The 21,465-nt window shown below is 42.8% G+C and overlaps 1 protein-coding gene across 4 annotated transcripts in view; it reads left to right on the top strand.

Annotated features, from left to right (window-relative positions):
* The first annotated feature begins 982 nt into the window (after nucleotides 1–982).
* The window catches only part of OBSL1 (obscurin like cytoskeletal adaptor 1), a 181,895-nt gene continuing 161,412 nt past the window's right edge, over nucleotides 983–21,465 (top strand). Inside the window, exons 1-3 of one of the 4 annotated variants that reach the window (XM_089660629.1) lie at nucleotides 983–1,210; nucleotides 9,761–10,869; nucleotides 20,361–20,627. In XM_089660629.1, the coding sequence (XP_089516755.1) occupies nucleotides 9,765–10,869; nucleotides 20,361–20,627 (1,372 nt within the window). In that variant the 5' untranslated portion in view covers nucleotides 983–1,210; nucleotides 9,761–9,764. Of the gene's footprint in view, nucleotides 1,279–1,523; nucleotides 1,626–9,760; nucleotides 10,870–20,360; nucleotides 20,628–21,465 lie in introns of those variants that run through there. The other 3 variants (XM_089660630.1, XM_089660632.1, XM_089660631.1) reach the window with 3 other exon arrangements.

Genomic DNA, 21,465 nt, shown 5'->3' with positions numbered 1-21,465 from the left:
ACTTTTTTTTTTTTTTTCAGCCAGACGCACTCCAGTCTATGGCACGCCATGAAAAAACTCGGATAATTGATGCGTCTTCACCCCATTACACAATGCTCAGGTGCGAATGCGATCTTGGGAGTGCGGTTTGGGGTGCGATAAAGATGCCATTCAACTGCATGTTTTTACGCCGTCCAAACGCAACTCTAAATGAGCCCCAACATTATTTTTTTTTTTTTGCAGCCGGACGCACTCCAGTCTATGAAACCCGGATAATTGATGTGTCTTCACCCCATCACAGGTTCACCCCATTACACAATGCTCAGGTGCGAATGCGACCTTGGGAGTGCGGTTTGGGGTGCGATAAAGATGCCATTCAACTGCATGTTTTTACGCCGTCCAAACGCAACTCTAAATGAGCCCCAACATTATTTTTTTTTTTTTTGCAGCCAGACGCACTCGAGTCTATGAGACCCGGATAATTGATGTGTCTTCACCCCATAACAGGTGTGGCGCCATCGCGCTCCGAGTATGAGCAGAACGACGGAGGAGCACAGAAGACATTCTCTGCGTTCCTTTGCGGCGTTACGTGACACCCGTGTTTAATACGGGCGATACTGAGTATGATAAACTCTGGCCAGCGAACCCAGTGCCAGGTGGCGTGCTGCGACAGGCTCACGCCGCACGTCCCGTGTCCCCGTCTGTCCCGGGTGGGGGGTCATTCCACCCGTCAGTAGCCGGTGTGATGGATGGCAGAGCACTGAAGTGCTGCGATTATGTCGGAAGTGATAGGACAGGAATGCGCCGCCATGGGGGTCGTGTTCAAACCATTACGTTATCTTGTACCCAAAAAAAAAATCCGTCACCCACCCTGACATACCGATCTGTACCAATCAATGGCTGGCACGGCCGCCCCACGCTCCCAAGTATGAAATGTATCCCGGGAGGGGGGCGTAGCTGCCTGTTTTGCTTCTTTTCCACCTGTCCCCACATCGCACCCTCTCCGCCGCTCGCTCCGTCCTCTCCTGTCTGTGTCTGCGGCTCCTGACAGAATCAGCTGCTCCAACATTTTATCTGGGACTAAAATTAGGATTAGTTCCTGGGCGAGGAGGAGCCGTTCCTCACTGTGTCCATGAGAGAGGGCCCCGCCACCAGCCAAGGGCCATCCAAGTCACCGGCAAGACCCCCCGACAGGTTCCCACGCACCAGATTGGACAAGGGAGGCTCTGAGGTTGGTGGGCCCCGGAGGGTGGGAGGGGGTTCATTCTAACTTCAGGCAAAGCTTCAACATTTCTGAAGGTACAGAGAGGATGGTGTGAATCCAGGATTTTTATTTTATGACAGTGGAGGATTCACCGTGTGTGTAATGCAGAGGCCTGTGGGTGAATCTCAAAAGTAATGGGTGAATGTGATTGGATTCTCTATTGGATGCTGATGGGTTAATCTTCTTTGATTTCAAAAGTGATGGGTGAATGTGATTGGATTCTCTCTATTGGATGCTGATGGGTGAATCTTCTTTATTGGTGAATAGGGTGATTCCTCTTTAAAAAATGATGGGTGAACATGGTGAATCCTTATTGGTGAATTGGGTAAATCCGCTATGCAAAAGATTGGTGAAGAGGACGAATGCTCTTTGAAAATGATTGGTGAGTAGGACGAATGTTCTGTAAAAATAATTGGTGAATTGGGTAACTCCCCTTTAAAACTGATTAGTGAATTGGTTGAATTTTCTTTTAAAATGTTTGTTGAATAGGACGAATGCTTTTTGAAAATGATTGTTGAATTGGGTAAGTTCCCTTTAAAAGTAATTGGTGAATCAGGTGAATCCTCTTTGAAAATGGATTGGTGAATAGGACAAATGATTTTTGAAAATGATTGGTGAACTTTGTAACTCCCCTTTAAAAATAACTGGTGAATTGGATGAATCCTCTTTGAAAATGATTGGTGACAAGGGGGAAGCCCCTTTAAAAATGATTGCTGAATTGGGTGAATCCTCTTTGAAAATGTTTGTTGAATTGAGTAACTCCTCCTTAAAACTGATTGGTGAATTGGGTGAATCCTCTTTGAAAATGATTGGTGAATTGGGTGAATCCTCTTTGAAAATGATTGGTGACAAGGGGGAAGCCTCTTTGAAAATGATAGGGGAATTGGTTGAATCCTCTTTGAAAATGTTTGTTGAATATGATGAATGCTTTTTGAAAATGATTGCTGAATTGGGTAACTCCCCTTTAAAAATAATTGGTGAATCAAGTGAATCCTCTTTGAAAATGATTGGTGAATTGAGGAACTCCCCTTTAAAAATGATTGGTGAATTGGGTGAATCGTCTTTGAAAATGATTGGTGAATTGGGTGAATCCTCTTTGAAAATGATTGGTGAATTGGGTGAATCCTCTTTGTAAATGATTGGTGAATAGGATAAATGCTTTTTGAAAATGATTGGTGACAAGGGGAATCCTCTTTGAAACTGATGCATGAATTGGGTGAATCCTCTTTGAAAATGAATGTTGACTAGGATGAATATGCTTTAAAATTGATTGATGAATAGGGTGAATCTTCCTTGAAAAATCTGAATAGGATGAATCCTATCGGAATATGATTGGTGGCTGGGGAGAATGCCCTGAAAATGATGAGTGAATAGGGTGAATCATATTGGACTATGATTGGTGAATAAGGTGAATCCTCTTTAAAAATGTGTGAATTGCATGAATCCCCTTTGAAAATGATTCGGAAATAATCCTATCTGAATTGGGGATTAAGGCAAAAAATCTTTGAAAATGATTGGTGAAAAGGATGAATACCCTATGAAAACAATTTGTGATTAGGGTGAATGTTCTGGGAAAAGGAGTGGTGAACAAGGTGAATCATCTTTGAAATTTATTGTTAAATAGGGTGAATCCTCTTTGTAAATGCTTGGTGAATAAGGTGAATACTTTATTACATTTTAGGTCTGATTTTTTATGTGATTTTACCTCTCTTAAAGCAATAATAAACCCCAAACCAAAAATGTAATATACTGCAGCTTTGCAACATACAACCAGCATGTCAGGTTTTCACGGTTAGTCAGTGCCACCGGCTATAGTCATCAGTGCTGATCAGTGTATTCTGATGATGGGGAATTCTCCCTGCTGTCAGAATACAAACACTCAGCGGGGAGGATTCCCCAATCCACATTGAATGTGTGGATGGGGTAATCCGTTTTTTTTTTCCGCTTAACCCGCTGGTTAAATGAAAAAAAATGTACGCAGTGCTTTTACATATATATTGTACATTCACATCAGTCCCTAACCCTCAAGGGGGGTTCAATCTAAGGTCCCTAACTTACATTCATACATACACATACTAGGGCCAATTTAGACAGGATCCAATTCACCTACCTGCATGTCTTTGGAGTGTGGGAGGAAACCAGAATCCCCGGAGGAAACCCACGCAGGCACAGGGAGAACAGGCAAACTCCAGGCAGGTGGTCCCGTGGTTGGGATTCAAACCAAGGACCCTAGTACTGCCAAGCGGAAGTGTTAACCATTTAGCCACTGTGCTGCCCAAATAGAGCTTTCTTTTGGTGGTATTTGATCACCTCTATGTTTTTTTGGTTTTTTTTTGCACTATAAACAAAAAAAGACAGAAAATTTTGAAAAAAAACAATATTTTTGACTTTTTGCAATAAAACATCCAGTAGAAAATTTAAAAAATCAAATTTCATCATAAATTTAGGTCAAAATGTATTCTGCTCCGTGTCTTTGCTAAAAAAAAATCCCAATACGTGTAAATTAATTGGTTTACGTAAAAGTTATAGCGTCTACAAATGGACGTATATATACTGGAATTTTCTTTTTTCTAATTTAATACTAGTAATGGCGGCGATCTGCGACTTAACGGGACTGCGGAGGGCATTCTGACACTGAGTGGGAACTTACTAACTGCCACTGACATCCCCTGTGACACTAATACAGTGATCAGTGCTAATCCTAGATTGTAAGCTCCAAGGATCAGGCCCTCCTATCCCTCTTGTATTGAACTGTATTGTTGCTGTATTGTCTCCCATTATATTGTAAAGCGCTGAGCAAACTGTTGGTGCTATATAAATCCTGTATAATAATAATAATAAAGAGCACTGACTCTGTACCAATGACACTGGGCAGGAAGGGGTTAACATTTGGGGCGATCAAAGGGTTAACTGTGTGCTGTGTGTTTTACTATGTAAGCATGTTGCTTTGTATTGCTCTGCTATGCAGAGCAATACAAAGCAGCATGCTGGTGCTGACAAGGGAGAGATCTGTATTGTTTACATACAGACCTCTCCCTGTCAGTGTTCCTTGGCAGTGTGCTGTGTGTGCTTTACTATGGAGACATGCTGCTATGCAGAGCAATACAAAGCAGCATGCTGGTGCTGAAAGGGGAGAGATCTGTATTGTTTACATACAGACCTCTCCCCTGTCAGTGTTCCTTGGCAGTGTGCTGTGTGTGCTTTACTATGGAGACATGCTGCTATGCAGAGCAATACAAAGCAGCATGCTGGTGCTGACAGGGGAGAGATCTGTATTGTTTACATACAGACCTCTCCCTGTCAGTGTTCCTTGGCAATCACCAGGTGCCGGCGGGGAATCTCCGGGGAATCTGATCGACAGCTGTTGCCATCAATGGTGGTGCGGGAAGGGCGGCGTGCGTGCTCGCTCCCTACCCAGAAGTACAAAATCACTTGTATATACGTGATTTTGCGCAGCGTGCCGCCCTGTAGCAGTAGTTCTGCTGTAGGGCAGTCAGGAAGTGGTTAAAGGTTTTTTTCTTTCTTTTGGGGATAAAAGTTTTACATGAATAAATAAAATCTGACCATTGTAAGCACCCTAGTGGTATATAGTTTGTCTCATCCCTGAAATTGTCACTTTTGCTGGACAGCTTGGTCTGTAGAGGAAGTTACAAAATAACAGACTTACTGGCTGGATCACCAAGGGAAAATAGATTTTAACCCCTTGCCTACTGGGCACCTCTACCCCCTTCATGCCCAGGCCAATTTTCAGCTTTCAGCGCTGTCACACTTTGAATGACAATTGCGTGGTCATGCAACACTGTACCCATATGAAATTTTTATCATTTTTTTCACACAAATAGAGATTTCCTTTGGTGGTATTTACTTGCCACTGGGGGTTTTATTTTTTGCACTATAAACAAAAAAAGAGCAAAGAATTTGAAAAAAAAAAGTTTTTCTTTGTTTCTATTATAAAATTTTGCAAACAGGTCAATTTTCTCCTTCACTGATGAGCACTAATAGGCAGTACTGATGGACACTGATAGGCAACACTGATGAGCACTGATAGGCAGCACTGATGGACACTGATAGGCAGCACTGATGAGCACTGATAGGCAGCACTGATGGACACTGATAGGCAGCACTGATGAGCACTGATAGGCAGCACTGATGGACACTGATAGGCAGCACTGATGGGCAGTGATAGGCAGCACTGATGGGCACTGATAAGGTGGCACGGATAGGCAGAACTGATGGGCACTGATAGGAGGAACTGATAGGTGGCATTGATAGGCAGCACTGATGAGCTGGCACTGATGATGTTGTACTGATAGGCGGCACTACTGGGCACTTATGGGTGGCACTGCTGGGCATTGATGGGTGGCACTGCTGGGCACAGGTGGGTGGTACTGCTGGGCACAGGTGGGTGGCACTGCAGGGCACAGGTGGGTGGCACTGCTGGGCACAGGTGGAAGGTACTGCTGGGCACAGGTGGGTGGCACTGCGGGGCACAGGTGGGTGGCACTGATGGGTACAGGTGGGTGGCACTGATGGATACAGGTGAGCGGCACTGCTTGGCACTGATCATCAGGGCACTGATCATCAGTGCCTTGATGATCAGTGACGATCCCTTCACTGACAATTGCCAGTACTCGGCAGTACTTTCCTCATGCTATGACAGTGTGAGGAAAGTGCAGCCAATAATATTGTCATTGGACACAGCTGATCACGTGGTAAAAAGTCGCCGTAATTGGCCATTTACCGCATAACGTGATCAGCTGTATTCGTAGAACACAGCGATCACCTGCGGGGTCAAATGCATGCCGCTGGGGGCACACAGGGGGCGCACAGGGGGTGTGTTCTGAAATTACATCCATGGACCTCGTCCCAGAACCATACAACTGCACTGTAGCCTTCCTTCGGCTATAGCGCGGTTGGGAACTGGTTAAAAAAGCCAAAAAAAAAGAAAACAAATGCAGCCACTACATCTAAGGATCGGTAAGCTGCAATATATTACATTTTTTATTTTGGGTTTAATACTGCTTTAAGAAAGGTTAAATTGCATAAAGAATCAGGAATAAAAAGTAAAGTATCAAAAGTAGCAAAATATAAGCATTACAAAGTATTACATCGCTACAATTTTGTGATCATATGGCAAGGCAGAGGAATGATAAATAATATGGGTTTCTTTTAGGTTCCATGCACACTAGCATTTATTTTAAAACACCGAGAAAAACGCTGGATAGAAACGCCGGTAACGGCCTCTATTACTGTAGTAGTGTTCAGAAGTGTTAGGAGCATTTAGGATTGTTAGCATTTTATTAGCATTTTTACAGTGCATGTAGAGGAAAAAAAAAGCTGAAAAAAAGCTGTTAGGAGCATTTTAGTAGTGTTTAGCAGCGCTTAGCGTTTTTTTTTCTTCTGGGAAAACGCTCCAAAAAACTCTACAAATCCATTTTTTTTTCTGTTCCTGGACACTGAAACTCAAAAGATGCGAACAGCCTAAAGCAGTGTGCATGGACACAAAGGAGAACACTATTTAGCTTCGAGGAGCAGAAAAAATGCTGATAATAGCTATTGGGAGCTTAAAAAAAGCTTGTGTGCATGGAGCCTTATGCTTACAAGCCGTTGATGTTGCGGTCAGAATGTGTTTTCTGCAAACATTCCATCGTCAGCTGTAGACTATTACTGTCGACAGCTGTAGTAAGACAAGGTTTCCAAAAAGTGAAGATCTCTCCCACTGGGCAATGCGGACACTTGAACAGCCTGTACAGGCATAACTGAGGGGGAGATTTACTAAAATTGGAGCACTAAGAATCTGGTGCAGCTGTGCATGGCAGCCAATCAGCTTCTAGCCAGGGGCAGACTGACAACTCATGGGGCCCCCGGGCAATAGGGGATCATGGGGCCCTTGTGTCCTTGCTCAAACTCAAAAAAGCCTATGAAAAAGGTACCAGGGGCATCTCATGGGGCCCCCTACTGACCCCAGGCCCTCGGGCAGTGCCCGAGTTTCCAAATGGTCAGTCCGCCCCTGCTTCTAGCTTCAGATTGTTCAATTAAGCTTTGACAATAAAACCTGGAAGCTGATTGGTTTCTATCCAGAGCTGCACCAGATTTTGCACTCTCCAGTTTTAGTAAATCCCCCTTACAGTGAGACAGGCAATGAGTACTATTTACAACACGAGATTCTTCATTTATAGAGCGCACATTATACAGCCCTTTACAAAGTACAGATCCCCAAAGGAGCTTACAATCTAATATTCTTCCCACACTCTGGGACCTGTTTCATTGGGCACTAATTAAAGAATTCTAGGTATGGCAATTTTTCCAGTTACATTGTTCCAGCTTGGACTCATGTAACCATGTGTATATTATTATTATTACATCGAGTTTATATAGCGCCAAAGGGTTTGCTCAGCGCTGTACAATAGAGGGGGGGACAATACATGAAACAGTACAGCAACTACAAACAGCACACGAGGGGTTAGAGGGCCCTACTCTTTCAAGCTTACAATCTAGGAGGGAGGGGGTAGTGGTACAGGAGGAAGTGACTGTGGGGGATGGAGTGGTAGGAGGAATGAAGGAGAACGGCTGTTAGGTGAGGGTGGGGTAGGCTTCCCTGAAGAGGTGGGTTTTCAGGGAGCACCTGAAGGTGAGGAGGGAAGGTGACAGTCTGATGGATTGGGGTAGTGAGTTCCAGAGGATGGGGGAGGATAAGTCTTGCAGTCGTGCGTGGGAGTAGGAGACCAGGGAGCAAGATAAAAGGAGGTCCTGTGTAGAGCGAAGGGTACAAGTAGGGTGGTACCTGGGAATCAGGTCGGTGAGGTAGTTAGGGGCAGTGTTGTGAATGGCTTTGTAGGTCAGGGTTAGTAGTTTGAATTTGATGCGTTGGGCATCAATATATATCATACCGGTTGGATCCTTCTAGAATCCTGGTGCCCGACCTGTGGCCCTTTGGTATATGATGTGCTGCCTTTGGACCTCGGCAGTCTGTAGTGGGAACATTGAGTGGGGTAATAGCATTGATCTCTATTAGCCTCATGTTCCCAGTTTCATATTGTCTTCTGCAGCATATCTCCAGCCAAAAATGGATCCTGTCCACACTCTCTGACCCTCATTTCCTCTATTAGATTTGCAGTTTCTGATGGTCCTTTCAAGCATTACATATATTGGCCATTATGTGCGGCCTTTTGGTGATGTCAGGAGCCGGACTTGAAGCCCCCTTTAGCTCATAGGTTGACAACTACTGGTCTAGAAGCTGGAAATCACTGTAGTAGACACTGCTGCAACTCCAGTGGTCTCCACTAGATTCAAGGTTCCATGCTGAGCAGCCAACCTGATGCATTGTGAACACAGAAGGTTGACCGCTCCGCACGACCACCATTTAGAGAATGCTTTGCATTTTCTCAATAAATACAAAGCATTCTCTGATTGCAGGAGGTGGAGAGAGTGACATTCCTGCCGTACTTCTCCACCTCGTCTTTTCAATGAAGGCTATGCATTAATTGGGAAAATGCAAAGCACTCTCTGAATGGTGCCTGTGCTGAGCATCCAACTTCCTTTGCTCACAATGCAGAAAGGCAGCCAGTCAGCACGGGACCTAGAAGTTAGTGGAGAGCAGCAGACGGCACTCCTCATGCTCTGACAGTTTACTGTCATCCCATCCAAAGTAGGTCTATGGACCCTGCATTAGGCTTGAGGACTTCAGGACCTAAGACCGCTGGAGCATGTTGGAGGAAACACTGTGGGGACCAGTCTAGCAAAGAAAAACTTCTTTTCCATGCCCCCTAGACTTAAATGAGCAGTTAATCCTTGCAGGGTGGACTCAACCCCAATGCAAGGGAGAATTTTCAAGATTCTTGAAGCTGGGCTTTATATATATTGAAGACTTTTCTTTTTAGGTTTGGACAGATTAAAGAACGGTTTTGTTTTGGTGGTGTCCCTTGCAGAGATTTCTCTTCACTTTCTGTCTTGGAGATGCAACAGAAAGTGAAAGAGGATCTCTCCAAAGTGGTAAAGAATTCCACACTTGGACAGTTGTTACCGCAACAAATGTCCTCTTTTTAGCATTTACCCTCGACCCTTGTTTGGATGACAGCCTTAAAATGTTTGGATTCCTTATTCCTTTATGTCTTGTTGACAATTCTAGAAGGTGATTCACCCCAGTGGGGGCCCAGGCATAAATAAATACCTTAGAGGGGTTTTCATATTTTTGCACTCTACCCATAATTGAAAAAATTTTTTTTATCTGGACACTTCTGGACACACATCTACGTCTCCAGTCCATCGGGTAAATCCTACAAGAAAGAGAAACAGGTCATAGCAAGCTTTGTGGCTTCAGGCGATGGGTTGATATCTCCTTGATTGTTCTCAGGAAATATCTGCTCATCTCTGGATGGCCTGTCTAACATGTGAAGAAGAATGATGTTCATAATGTTTTTAGCACAGAATAAGTTTGGGATGATCTATTGACTTTTCTTAATCTTTTTGTGACCTAAATACATGTTTCTCTGAACTGTTCCAATTTTTTGTTGACAGACCCATGGCAGCCGTGTCTCTTCCATCACACAACTCCCACGTGGCTCTGGAAATGCCAGGGGGCGCACCCCGCTTTCTGTACTTTCCCCGCTCAGTCACAGCCCCCATTGGCACACACGCTGTCTTGAGATGCCGCATAAGCGGGGACCCCCCACCTTGTGTACTATGGGAACGTGTTGGGAACGTCCGTCTTGAACTGGGTGATAGATGCTTCACTCAGCAGGATGGCGATTGGTACCAGCTGGTGATAAGTGACCTACACTTGGAAGACTCAGGACATTACATGTGTAGGGCCAGTAACTGGGCAGGGGAAGGCTATGCCGGAGCCAAGCTTACCGTGACCCTCAACGGCACTGTAGTTAATGAACCTCATGTTGGTCGACCAACTGAATTGCCACAGTCTACTAAATATGCCACAAATTCAGTGATGGTGTCTTCCAAACCAGAGCCCTCCATTGCATCATCACCTGTTGAGCAGAACTTGAATGACAACGTTGACCACAATGGCGACCAAGATTTCCAGCCACATTTTATACTTGTTCCAAGCTCGCAGAGGCTGATCCGTGGACAAAGTGCAGAACTTGCTTGTAGAGTATCAGGAAAGCCAGAGCCTATAATTCGTTGGGAGAAAGATGGAAGGAGCCTGGATGAGATTTGTGATGGGTCACACTACCACTTGTCTCCTGAAGGTCAAACTTTGTACATTTCTCATGTCCGACCACCAGATGCTGGTGTATATGTCTGCCGTGCCAGTAACCCCCTAGGCCAGTGCCTTGCAGCAGCTGTCCTTCTAGTAGAGCCAGCTCCACGCCAAGGGCCAGAACCAGTTCCAGGAGACCCTCCTGCCCAGGTTAAAGTGTTCACGGTTAATGAAGGAAAGCACGCCAAGCTTCGCTGCCTGGTGACTGGGAAACCCAGGCCGGAGATTGTCTGGCGTAAAGATGGTCGTACGGTCAGTCCAGGTCGGAGAACTCTCATTTACGAGGACCGAGATGGTCATTTTATCCTCAAAGTTCTGTTCTGTCGGCAGCAGGACCGAGGCTTGTATGTGTGTGGTGCCTCCAACTCAGCCGGGAACACGCTCAGTGCTGTCATGTTACATGTGAGAGGTATGTTACTTTAACCATCATTTTCTATTAAAGAAAAAGTATTGGCAAAACTAAAATATAGTATATGGTGCAGCGTGACACAGAAATTTCAGAGTTCCCCTGTAACACAGTTTTTTCTACCTGCTGATCCTGCCAGATCTTTTATTTTTTCCACTTCCTAAAACAGGGTGACAACGCTGTTCGTTCTGTAATGAAATCAATGCAGTGCTGTCACTCTACGGACAGTGCAGTTTTAGCTGGGCATGTATTTTTAAATGTGGCAAACAAATTAAAGTCTTACTCCAGCTACTTTTTTAGGCAATTACATTAATGTTTTTATTCCCTTTTGGAAAAAAGTTTGATCTCCATGACTATAGGGTTAATGTAAACCTCCCTGCATTATATTAGTTTTTCCTAACCCTTTACACTAGACATTTGCGCTTCATTTCGCTCTGAATTTAAGATTGGACAAATGTTATGTTATCAGAAAGATTCAGATGTATCCAAATTTCCGAATTACAATAGTAATGAATTTAAACTAATCCAAAAGGAAATTAAATTATGTTCGAAATTCAAATCAAATTTGAGTCCAATTTGAAAACAAAATTGAATATTAAAACAAGAATATAATATAGTAGAACAGAAAAAAAAGAATAGAATATAATAGAAAAGAGTGGAACAGAATAGGAAAAAATAGAATAGAATGTAGCCACCTTCTGAAATTTAAATATAGAAAAGAATAGAATAGAATAACATTAAGTAAAACAGAATATAGTAAAACAGATTAGAATAGAATAGAAAATAATAGAATAGAAAATGAAGGAAGAGAATAGAAAATAATAGAATAGAATGTAGCCACCTTCTGAAATTTTAATTTAGAAAAGAATAGAATAACAGAGTAGAACAGAAAAACATAGAGTAAAACAGAATAGAGTAAAACAGATTAGAATAGAAAAAAATAGAATAGAAAATGAAGGAAGAGAATAGAAAACAATAGAATAGAATGTAGCCACCTTCTGAAATTTTAATTTAGAAAAGAATAGAATAGAATAACAGAGTAGAATAGAAAAACAGAGAGTAAAATAGAACAGAGTAAAACAGATTAGAATAGAATAGAAAAAATAGAATAGAAAATGAAGGAAGAGAATAGAAAATAATAGAATAGAATATATAACCATCAAATTTTGAATAGAACAAAAATTCAAAATCAAATGCCGATTTGATATTTTTTGATTTGGTCGAATTTGGAAAATTTTAATCAAATTAAAAAACGAATAAATGAAATGAAACAAATCCTGAAAATGAAGTAAACAAATTAAGCGAATTTAACTAAACTAAATTATTTAAATAACGAAACAAAACAAATTTTTTTTGTTCCGCACATGTCTATTTGACACATTCACTTTTTTTGGACAGCTTGGTCTGCATGTAAAGGTGGAGAAAATATAGGTCAAATGAAAAAAAAAAAAAAATCATATGCTAAATACTATAATTACAAGTAACAATCCCATACAGTAACCAGGCAACTAGCATTTTTAAAAAGAGAGGACAATAATCAAATCCTATATTTACTTCTTGTGACAAGTATCATTTAACTCTTTTTGCACACATTTTTAAAAAACCTTTTAGGCCTGGAGGTTACGTAAAACCCCCAAACATTATATATTTTTTGAAAGCAGACACCCTGAAAAACTAAATGGTGACCACTGGAATTTTTTATGGTACATGATATTTGCAAAGAGGTTTATCGAATGCAAAATTTCTATTAAAAAAAACCAAAACACTAAAAGTAATTTTAGGGCACACAAATGCAATATGTTACCCAATTGTTTGGCAGAATATAAAAGACGAGGTTGCACTAAGTGTATAGATACCCAACATGTCAAGGCTTAAAACTGCTGTCCCCATGAAATGATGAGAAATTTTAGTATCCTAATTTTTTTCATGGGTGACGCTTTAAAAGCCTCTACAGGCCGCCAGTTTAAGGTTAACCATGTATTATGGACCTAGAAATATTTTAGACATCACTGGCTGCATGCTTGTTCTAGCTCAAGATCAAGATTACAGCTGTAAAGGTTGTACCTTTAAAAAAGTAAGCACGGGCTTTCTATAAAAAATACATCCACCCTTATGTTGTATTAGCTGTTTAGGAATTTGGCAGCAAACCGTCATGCCATAGTTCCTGTCTCTGCTTTCCCACACTTGGAGATTTGTGTGTTCCTACTCCTTTGTCACATTTTTCATCATATAAAGTTACATCCAAGCTGGAGAGAGAGGGACTCATGTATGATAACTGTGGCAGCTCTGCAGATCTGAGCAGCAAAGAGTTAGCCAGTGGGGATAAAAAAAGTTATGCAGGCAATACATGGGTCAAATCCCAAATTAATTTTCTTTAGAAAATCATAACTAAGAATTTTTGTTCAAATTTTGCACCATTAGTGGTGTGGCCATCAAATTTGGGTGATTGGGCATGTTGGAATTTATTTGAAAAGCAAATGAATTTCTAATCAATGATGTGAGAATCGTGCCAGAAATATAATTGAAAAAGAAATGAGCATGAGCTGTGACCTGCAAAGAAAAGAATATTCCCAGCCACGAACATTCTTTATGAACATTCTTTTCTGTAGCAACATGAAGTGAAATTGAACGCTTGGTTGGTCAAATTTAGAAATGGTGGCACCACTGGATTACAAAACCTACAAAATTTCAAATTTCCGAAAGAAAATTTGTTCAGAATCCAACCCATGTATGGCCTGCATCAGTGTAATTCTCTGTCCTACCAAAACACAAAGTATCCATTTCACGTGGGTGGACCATTTGCTCAGGTACAGTTCCCCCTTGGTGTGAGAACGTTTATCTACATTGAGGTTGTGAACTAGAAGCATATTCCTAGTTCTGACAGCTACCGGTCACAGACTAATGGTTGAGATCCAAGCAGGGTGGTTCCTGATCATGCCAGCCAATCTCTCTCTCAATGCTTAAAACAAATAGATTTCAAAAAAGTAACGTGTGATTAAATTTTGAACTTGATATGTCCTCCTATGTGGAACTCTGGAAACAAGACTTTGCAGGGTTTCTCAACCAGGGTTCCTCGAAGGTTACTAGGGGTTCCTTGAGCAATGAGAAATTTCTGCCTCTCAGATAAGTTCCCATTGACACCATTGATCTTTTTAGCTATCTTTATGGGGGTAATTCTTCCAGTAACCACAAGTATAAGGAGCATTCTTCCCACTGATCATCACATTGATGTATGTGAGTTGTATATATAGTAATTTTTAGCAGAGTTCCCTGAGACTTGAAAGTTATCTTAGAGGTTCTTCTGTCTCAAAAAGGTTGAGAGAGACTACTCTATAGACTTGGAGGACTGAAGCAAACACTGGTCGAGGGAAGTAAAATTTTCATTTAATACCACTATTTTAGAATCAGAATACAAGGTTCTGTTTGGGTGGTATTGGGTCCCAACCCGTATAGCTCACACAAACCCAAATTACAGTGATAGATGCTTCAGAAGTTGTGGGCAATGTGGTCATGTACTCTATATACACTCATCGGCCACTTTATTAGGTACACCTTGCTAGTACCGGGTGGACACCCTTATGCCTTCAGAACTGCCTTAATTCTGTGTGGCATAGATTCAACAAGGTGTTGGAAACATTCCTCACAGGTATTGGAATGATCGCATGCCTTTCTATCGTCTTGAACCAGTCATCCACAAGGCATATACCTCCACATAACTGCTGCTCACTGAAGAGATCAGTTTTTTAAATACTCAAACCAGCCTGTCTGGTACCAATAACCATGTCACGTTCAAAGTCACTGAAATCCCCTTTCTTCCCCATTCTGCTGCTCAGTTTAAACTCCGGTGAGTCATGTTCACCACGTCTAGATGCCTAAATGCATTGAGTTTCTGCTATGTGATTGGCTGGTTAGCAATTTGTGTTACCAAGCAATTGAACAAGTGTACCTAATAAGGTGGCTGTTGAGTGTATGGTGGTCCAGTCCAAAACTGACTGACTAATTCACACTTTGTTCCACCTGATAATCCCCAAGGACACTTGGCCATATTCCAGGCTTTTTTTCATATTAACAGAAATTGGTCATGAATGTTTTTTTTGGGTGCCAAATAAACAAAAGCCAGAAGCCTGGAGGAATACCTCTGTCCCCTTTCAAGAAGTCAATGACCACATGAACTTCATGCTGATTATTGAAAAACTGTCCAGCATTCTAATCGATTCCCAACCAAAGTTACTTAAAATATGGGAACTGTGGCCTACTTATACTCTACGCTTGATAAATCCCTCAAGCCCACCATTATTATTTATACCTAAGTCTACTGGGAACACACTCCCTGTTTGTCCTCCCCTCCTCTTACCCTGTACTTTTCTTACATCTTCCTTTCCTTTTATTTTCTCCATTCCTCTATGTAGAGTTTTTCGGCCTCTGAGGCCCTCTGACCCATCTGGATGCTAATGATGCCCGTATTGAGTTCTTACAGTCAGAGCCTTAGGAGACTCAGGTTATCTGTTCAGCATGTTGACCATATTCTGTGTACGATCAGACACTCATTTCTGATGCTTCTGCCTCTGTGTGAGTGTACCTGTTGTTAACCTCACTCACATAAAATCAATAAAAAGAATTGAACCAGCAAAAAGCGAATTTGAAATGTTGTTATGTGTAACATAAATAATAAATACAATTTTTCACATTTATGTATAGGAATGCGGTTCAGTTTCACCATTACCATGGGTTTGAAGTGAATCCTGCGGGTTCTGGGTTTGCAGTCCCAGCAAATTTATATTCAGATTTGTCCAGGATTTTTTTTTTATAAAAGAATGCACTGCATGAGATTTAAACTGTGGCCAGCAGGCACAGAAGGACCAATCTACGGGCTCTTGAATAAACCAACCAGCCTTTCTATAAAATAAGGGGCACAGAGCAGCCATAGTGTCAATGTATTGGAAGATGTTGCAAAGAAAGGATAGAGAAAGCTGACAAACTGCAGAGGAAGAAATTAGGGTCAGTTAGGAGACTATACTTTAATTCAGATGACCATTTTTTCTTTTTTTTTTGCTGTCATTTTTATTGTTAAAATGTAGGTATATTCCAGTTAGGCCTTTTATTCCTTGTTCTGTTACACTTGTATGAAAATAGAATACAATACATAGTCATGGTTAATGTTCATATTACTGTGAATTGAGAATGTATACAATTAATTTTCCTTAAATCATTGTTTATTGGCCTCAGTACAGTTGGCTAATATACTGTGATCCTTTTGGTTATTACACCATCTTTTTCTGTGTTCCCTCCCATTTTATGATGTATTTCCCCTTCCTTCTCACATTGCTTTCATGGTATAAAAAAGAGCTGCTAGTCTCATGGCCAAATGTTAATCTGCTCACATGGGGGAACACATTACCATGGTTTAATCTGCAAATACCATATTTTCAATCATCCGCTACATCCTGTTGTCTGCTGTAGCTGCTGCATTCAATAAAGATCTTCTTGGATGAGAAAAGGTATTTGGTGAGTTCAGCTATCTGATCAAGACTGTCTGCGGTGATTGTATCTGCTTATACAGGCCAGAGACAGAGGTCTCAGCAAGGGATAAGTCACTAATATAACAGATGGAGTCAGAATATCTCTGATCAAAAATGTCCGCTGCTCGTTGATTGTACATTGCGGTTTCCTCTGTAGTATCTTAATTATTGTAGTAAAACCCCAACCTTTACTCTTTATCTTTAATACATTTAGGTCTAGCCTTGCTATTTAAAATTTTCTCCCTTGACCCTGCATTCACTATATCTGGTTTCTCAGGACCCTGCATCCACTATATCTGGTCTCCCCGGACCTGAATTCACTATATCTTGTCTCCTAGGACCCTGCATTCACTATATCTGGTCTCCCCGGACCCTGCATTCACTATATCTGGTCTCTCGGGACCCTGCATTCACTATATCTGGTCTCCCTGGACCCTGCATTCACTATATCTGGTCTCCCAGGACCCTGCATTTACTATATCTGGTCTCCCAGGACCCTGCATTCACTATATCTGGTCTCCTCGAACCCTGAATTCACTATATCTTGTCTCCTAGGACCCTGCATTCACTATATCCGGTCTCCCCAGACCCTGCATTCACTATATCCGGTCTCCCCGGATCCCGCATCCACTATATCTGGTCTCCCCGGACCCTGAATTCACTATATCTTGTCTCCTAGGACCCTGCATTCACTATATCCGGTCTCCCCGGACCCTGCATTCACTATATCTGGTCTCCCCGGACCCTGCATTCACTATATCTGCTCTCCCCGGACCCCGCATTCACTATATCTGGTCTCCCAGGACCCTGCATTCACTATATCTGCTCTCCCAGGACCCTGCATTCACTATATCTGGTCTCCCCGACCCTGCATTCACTATATCTGGTCTTCCAGGACCCTGCATTCACTATATCTGGTCTCCCCGGACCCTGCATTCACTATATCTGGTCTCCCCGGACCCTGCATTCACTATATCAGGTCTCCCCGGACCCTGCATTCACTATATCTGGTCTCCTCGGACCCCGCATTCACTATATCTGGTCTCCCACAGTACACAGAACATGGAAATGCAATTATTTTAGTAAATATAAATTGCTAAATACCTTTTCTCATCAGCAGTTAGAGCAGTCTTGTGACTTCTATCAGTGTCTGGCCGAGCACTGGTTAAAGCTTATAGGAGGATTTTTCATCCTCCTCTGACTGTCCTATGAGGAGGCATGACCCCTGAACCCCTGTCTGGACAGTGCTGATTGGCCCTGTGCTGATCACATGCACCCACTCCCACCCCCCTCCAAAAAAAAGAAATATATTACTTATTGTAGGTACTTATATAACACCATCAATTTACACAGCATGTTATATATATATTGTACATTCATATCAGTTCTTAACTCTCAAGCAGCATACAATCTAAAGTCCCTAACTCACTAACTATTCATACATACACATACTAGGGCCAATTTAGACAGGATCCAATTAACCTACCAGCATGTCTTTTAGAGTGTGGGAAGAAAGCAGATCACCCAGACGTAACTCACGCAGGCACAGGGAGAACATGCAAACTCCAGGCATGTTGTGGTTGGGATTTGAACCAATGACCCTAATACTAGCAGATGGATGGGCTAACCATTTAGCCACTGTGCTCTCTAGCAATACACACCAAGCTGAGCACATGCAGAGTGCCTCCTAGAGCTCTGTACTGTCAGCAGATGGATTTGGGACTGCGGAAGAATGGGAGGAAGACACAGTCGGCCTTTTTACACAGTGTAGAAGCAACACTACAGCACTTTAAAGCGTTACTAAACCCACAACAGTACAATCAGTCTGTATATGCAGTAAAGCATGCTTGTTATACTCACTGTGGAACCTAAGGGGTTAATCCTCTGCATTGTGTAAATAAAACTGTTTGATCCTGTTGTCTCTGCCCCTCCACTTGTTGAAATGACCACCTGATACAGACTGGATCTGTAGTCACATGCACATGCTCAGTTTGGTATGTATCACTAGAGAGGTTTTTTTTTTCTTGGGAGAGTGCATGTGATCAGCACAGGGCCAATCAACAGACAGAGGGTCAGGACTTTCACATCCTCCTAGAACAGAAAGAAATCTCCTTCTACAAGCTCTAACCAGTGCTCTGCTGAAGTCACAGACTGCTCTAACTGCTAATGAGAAAAGGTATTTAGCAGTTTATGTTTACTAAAATAATTGCATTTCCATGTTGTGTGTACTGTGGGAAACCAGATATATTGAATGCAGGGTCCGGGGAGACCAGATATAGTGAATGCAGGGTCCGGGGAGACCAGATATAGCGAATGCAGGGTCCGGGGAGACCAGATATAGTGAATGCGGGGTCCAGGGAGACCAGATATAGTGAATGCAGGGTCCGGGGAGACCAGATATAGTGAATGTGGGGTCCGGGGAGACCAGATATAGTGAATGCGGGGTCCGGGGAGACCAGATATAGTGAATGCGGGGTCCGTGGAGACCAGATATAGTGAATGCAGGGTCCTGAGAAACCAGATATAGTGAATGCAGGGTCCAGGGAGACCAGATATAGTGAATGCAGGGTCCTGGGAGACCAGATATAGTGGATGCAGGGTCCTGGGAGACCAGATATAGTGGATGCAGAGTCCGGGGAGACCAGACATAGTGAATGCAGGGTCCGGGGAGACCAGATATAGTGAATGCAGAGTCCGGGGTGACCAGATATAGTGAATGCAGGGTCCGGGGAGACCAGATATAGAGAATGCAGGGTCCGGGGAGACCGGATATAGTGAATGCAGGGTCCGGGGAGACCAGATATAGTGAATGCAGGGTCTGGGGAGACCGGATATAGTGAATGCAGGGTCCTGGGAGACCAGATATAGTGAATGCAGGGTCCAGGGAGACCAGATATAGTGAATGAAGGGTCTGGGGAGACCAGATATAGTGAATGCAGGGTCCGGGGAGACTGGTTATAGTGAATGCAGGGACCGGGAAGACCAGATATAGTGAATGCAGGGTCCTGGGAGACCAGATATAGTGAATGCAGGGTCCAGGGAGACCAGATATAGTGAATGCAGGGTCTGGGGAGACTGCATATAGTGAATGCAGGGTCCGGGGAGACCAGATATAGTGAATGCAGGGTCTGGGGAGACCGGATATAGTGAATGCAGGGTCCGGGGAGACCGGATATAGTGAATGCAGGGTCTGGGGAGACCGGATATAGTGAATGCAGGGTCTGGGGAGACCGCATATAGTGAATGCAGGGTCCGGGGAGACCGGATACAGTGAATGCAGGGTCCGGAGAGACCGAATATAGTGAATGCAGGGTCCGGGGAGACTGGATATAGTGAATGCAGGGTACAGGCAGACCGGATATAGTGAATGCAGGGTCCGGGGAGACCGGATATAGTGAATTCAGAGTCTGGGGAGACCAGATATAGTGAATGCAGGGTCCGGGGAGATCGGATATAGTGAATGCAGGGTCCAGGGAGACTGGATATAGTGAATGCGGGGTCCGGGGAGACCGGATATAGTGAATGCAGGGTCCAGGGTTTAGTAACACTTTAAGGCATATGGGTGTGTAGAGTAAATTATGGTTGTAGTTGTGGTGCCCAGGAGCCACATCTGCAGCATAGACATGCATTAAAAAAATACCATACGCAGCTGTGTGTGCATAAATGTTGGCATTTACATTTACATGCGCATGTGTAGGGTGTAAATTTCAAAACATAAAATTTAGCAAAAATGCGTTCTTACATGTGTGCTTAACACTGGTCAGAAAAGAAAAAAAAAACAATTTTTAAAATTTTTTTTGTCTATTTTGTAGAACGTAAAAAAAATGTTTGCAAGACAATATTGTCAAATGAAAGGCTCGGTCCACTAGGGGTATAAACGTATAAGGTACAATGATGCTGTTAGACAAACAAGTCCTAAAGTTATCGAGTTTTTGTCCTACATACTAATCAATGATGTCTCTTCTTGTTCTGCAGAGGTAGGTGATCGCTTCCCCGCCCCACTGAGAGACATAGCTGTTAGAGAAGGTCAGGACGCAGTGCTGGAATGTTCAGTTCCCGATGGCACCCGTGCCTCTTGGTACCTAGAAGACCAGAGACTACATCCGGGAAAGCGGCACCAGATGGAAGAACACGGACCCATTAGGCGACTGATCATTCGAGGAACTCGGACAGATGATGACGGGGTGTATGTGTGCCAGACTCACAGAGGGGCGCAGAGTATTGCAGAGGTTGCTGTAAGAGGTGAGGTCCGATTTTCCTTCAACTTGATTTCTTTATTTCCTATTTTTCTGTGTTCTTGCCAGATCAGGGGTGTCAAACTAGCGGCCCTCCAGCTGTTGCGAAACTACAAGTCCCATCATGCCTCTGCCATTGGGAGTCATGCTTGTAACTGTCAATCTTGCAATGCCTCATGGGACTTGTAGTTTGGCAACAGCTGGATGGCCACCAGTTTGACACCTGTGCCTTAGATGAATATATCAAAAACAGTGCCGTGCAGTACTATGCAAATATTTCCAAACTAAAATAGTAATTCGTGTAAAGTTCCACCAATACCAGTAAAAAATGGTTATTGTATATCGAAAACAGTGCCACGTAATCCTATACAAATATTAAAACTCAAATAATAACATTGTGTCAAAATAAATATTACATCAGGAAAAAAACAAATAAAACATTTAAAATATTAAACTGATGGTCTATATCAGTGGTCTCCAAACTGCGGCCCCATGGGCCAGATGCGGCCCTTTGATTGCTTTTATCTGGTGCTTGGGGTACTATTACTCCCACTGATACCAATGATGGGGTACTACTCCTCCTCCTACTGACCACATGCTAATTTTCTACCTCACTGCCCACAATGCGCCCCCCTAAAGTCTGAAGGGCAGTAAACTGGCCCTTTGCTGAAAAAGTTTGGAGACGCCTGATCTATTGTGTCTTTATTAGACAAAATTTCAATGTGAATGTTCATAGTGATAATATCTCCAAATGTTGCCGATCCTTTTCAAATTTTCTACCGCTTAAAACATTCTCTAGAACAGGGGTCTCCAAACTTTTCAAACAAAGGGCTAGTTTACTGTCC

This window comes from Staurois parvus, unplaced genomic scaffold (genome assembly GCF_062004578.1).
Source record: "Staurois parvus isolate SC_StPar_1 unplaced genomic scaffold, SC_StPar_1.0 ptg001255l, whole genome shotgun sequence".
Classification (NCBI taxonomy): domain Eukaryota; kingdom Metazoa; phylum Chordata; class Amphibia; order Anura; family Ranidae; genus Staurois; species Staurois parvus.
Note: the sequence above shows the minus strand (reverse complement) of the source record. Positions and strands in the feature narration are given on the sequence as shown.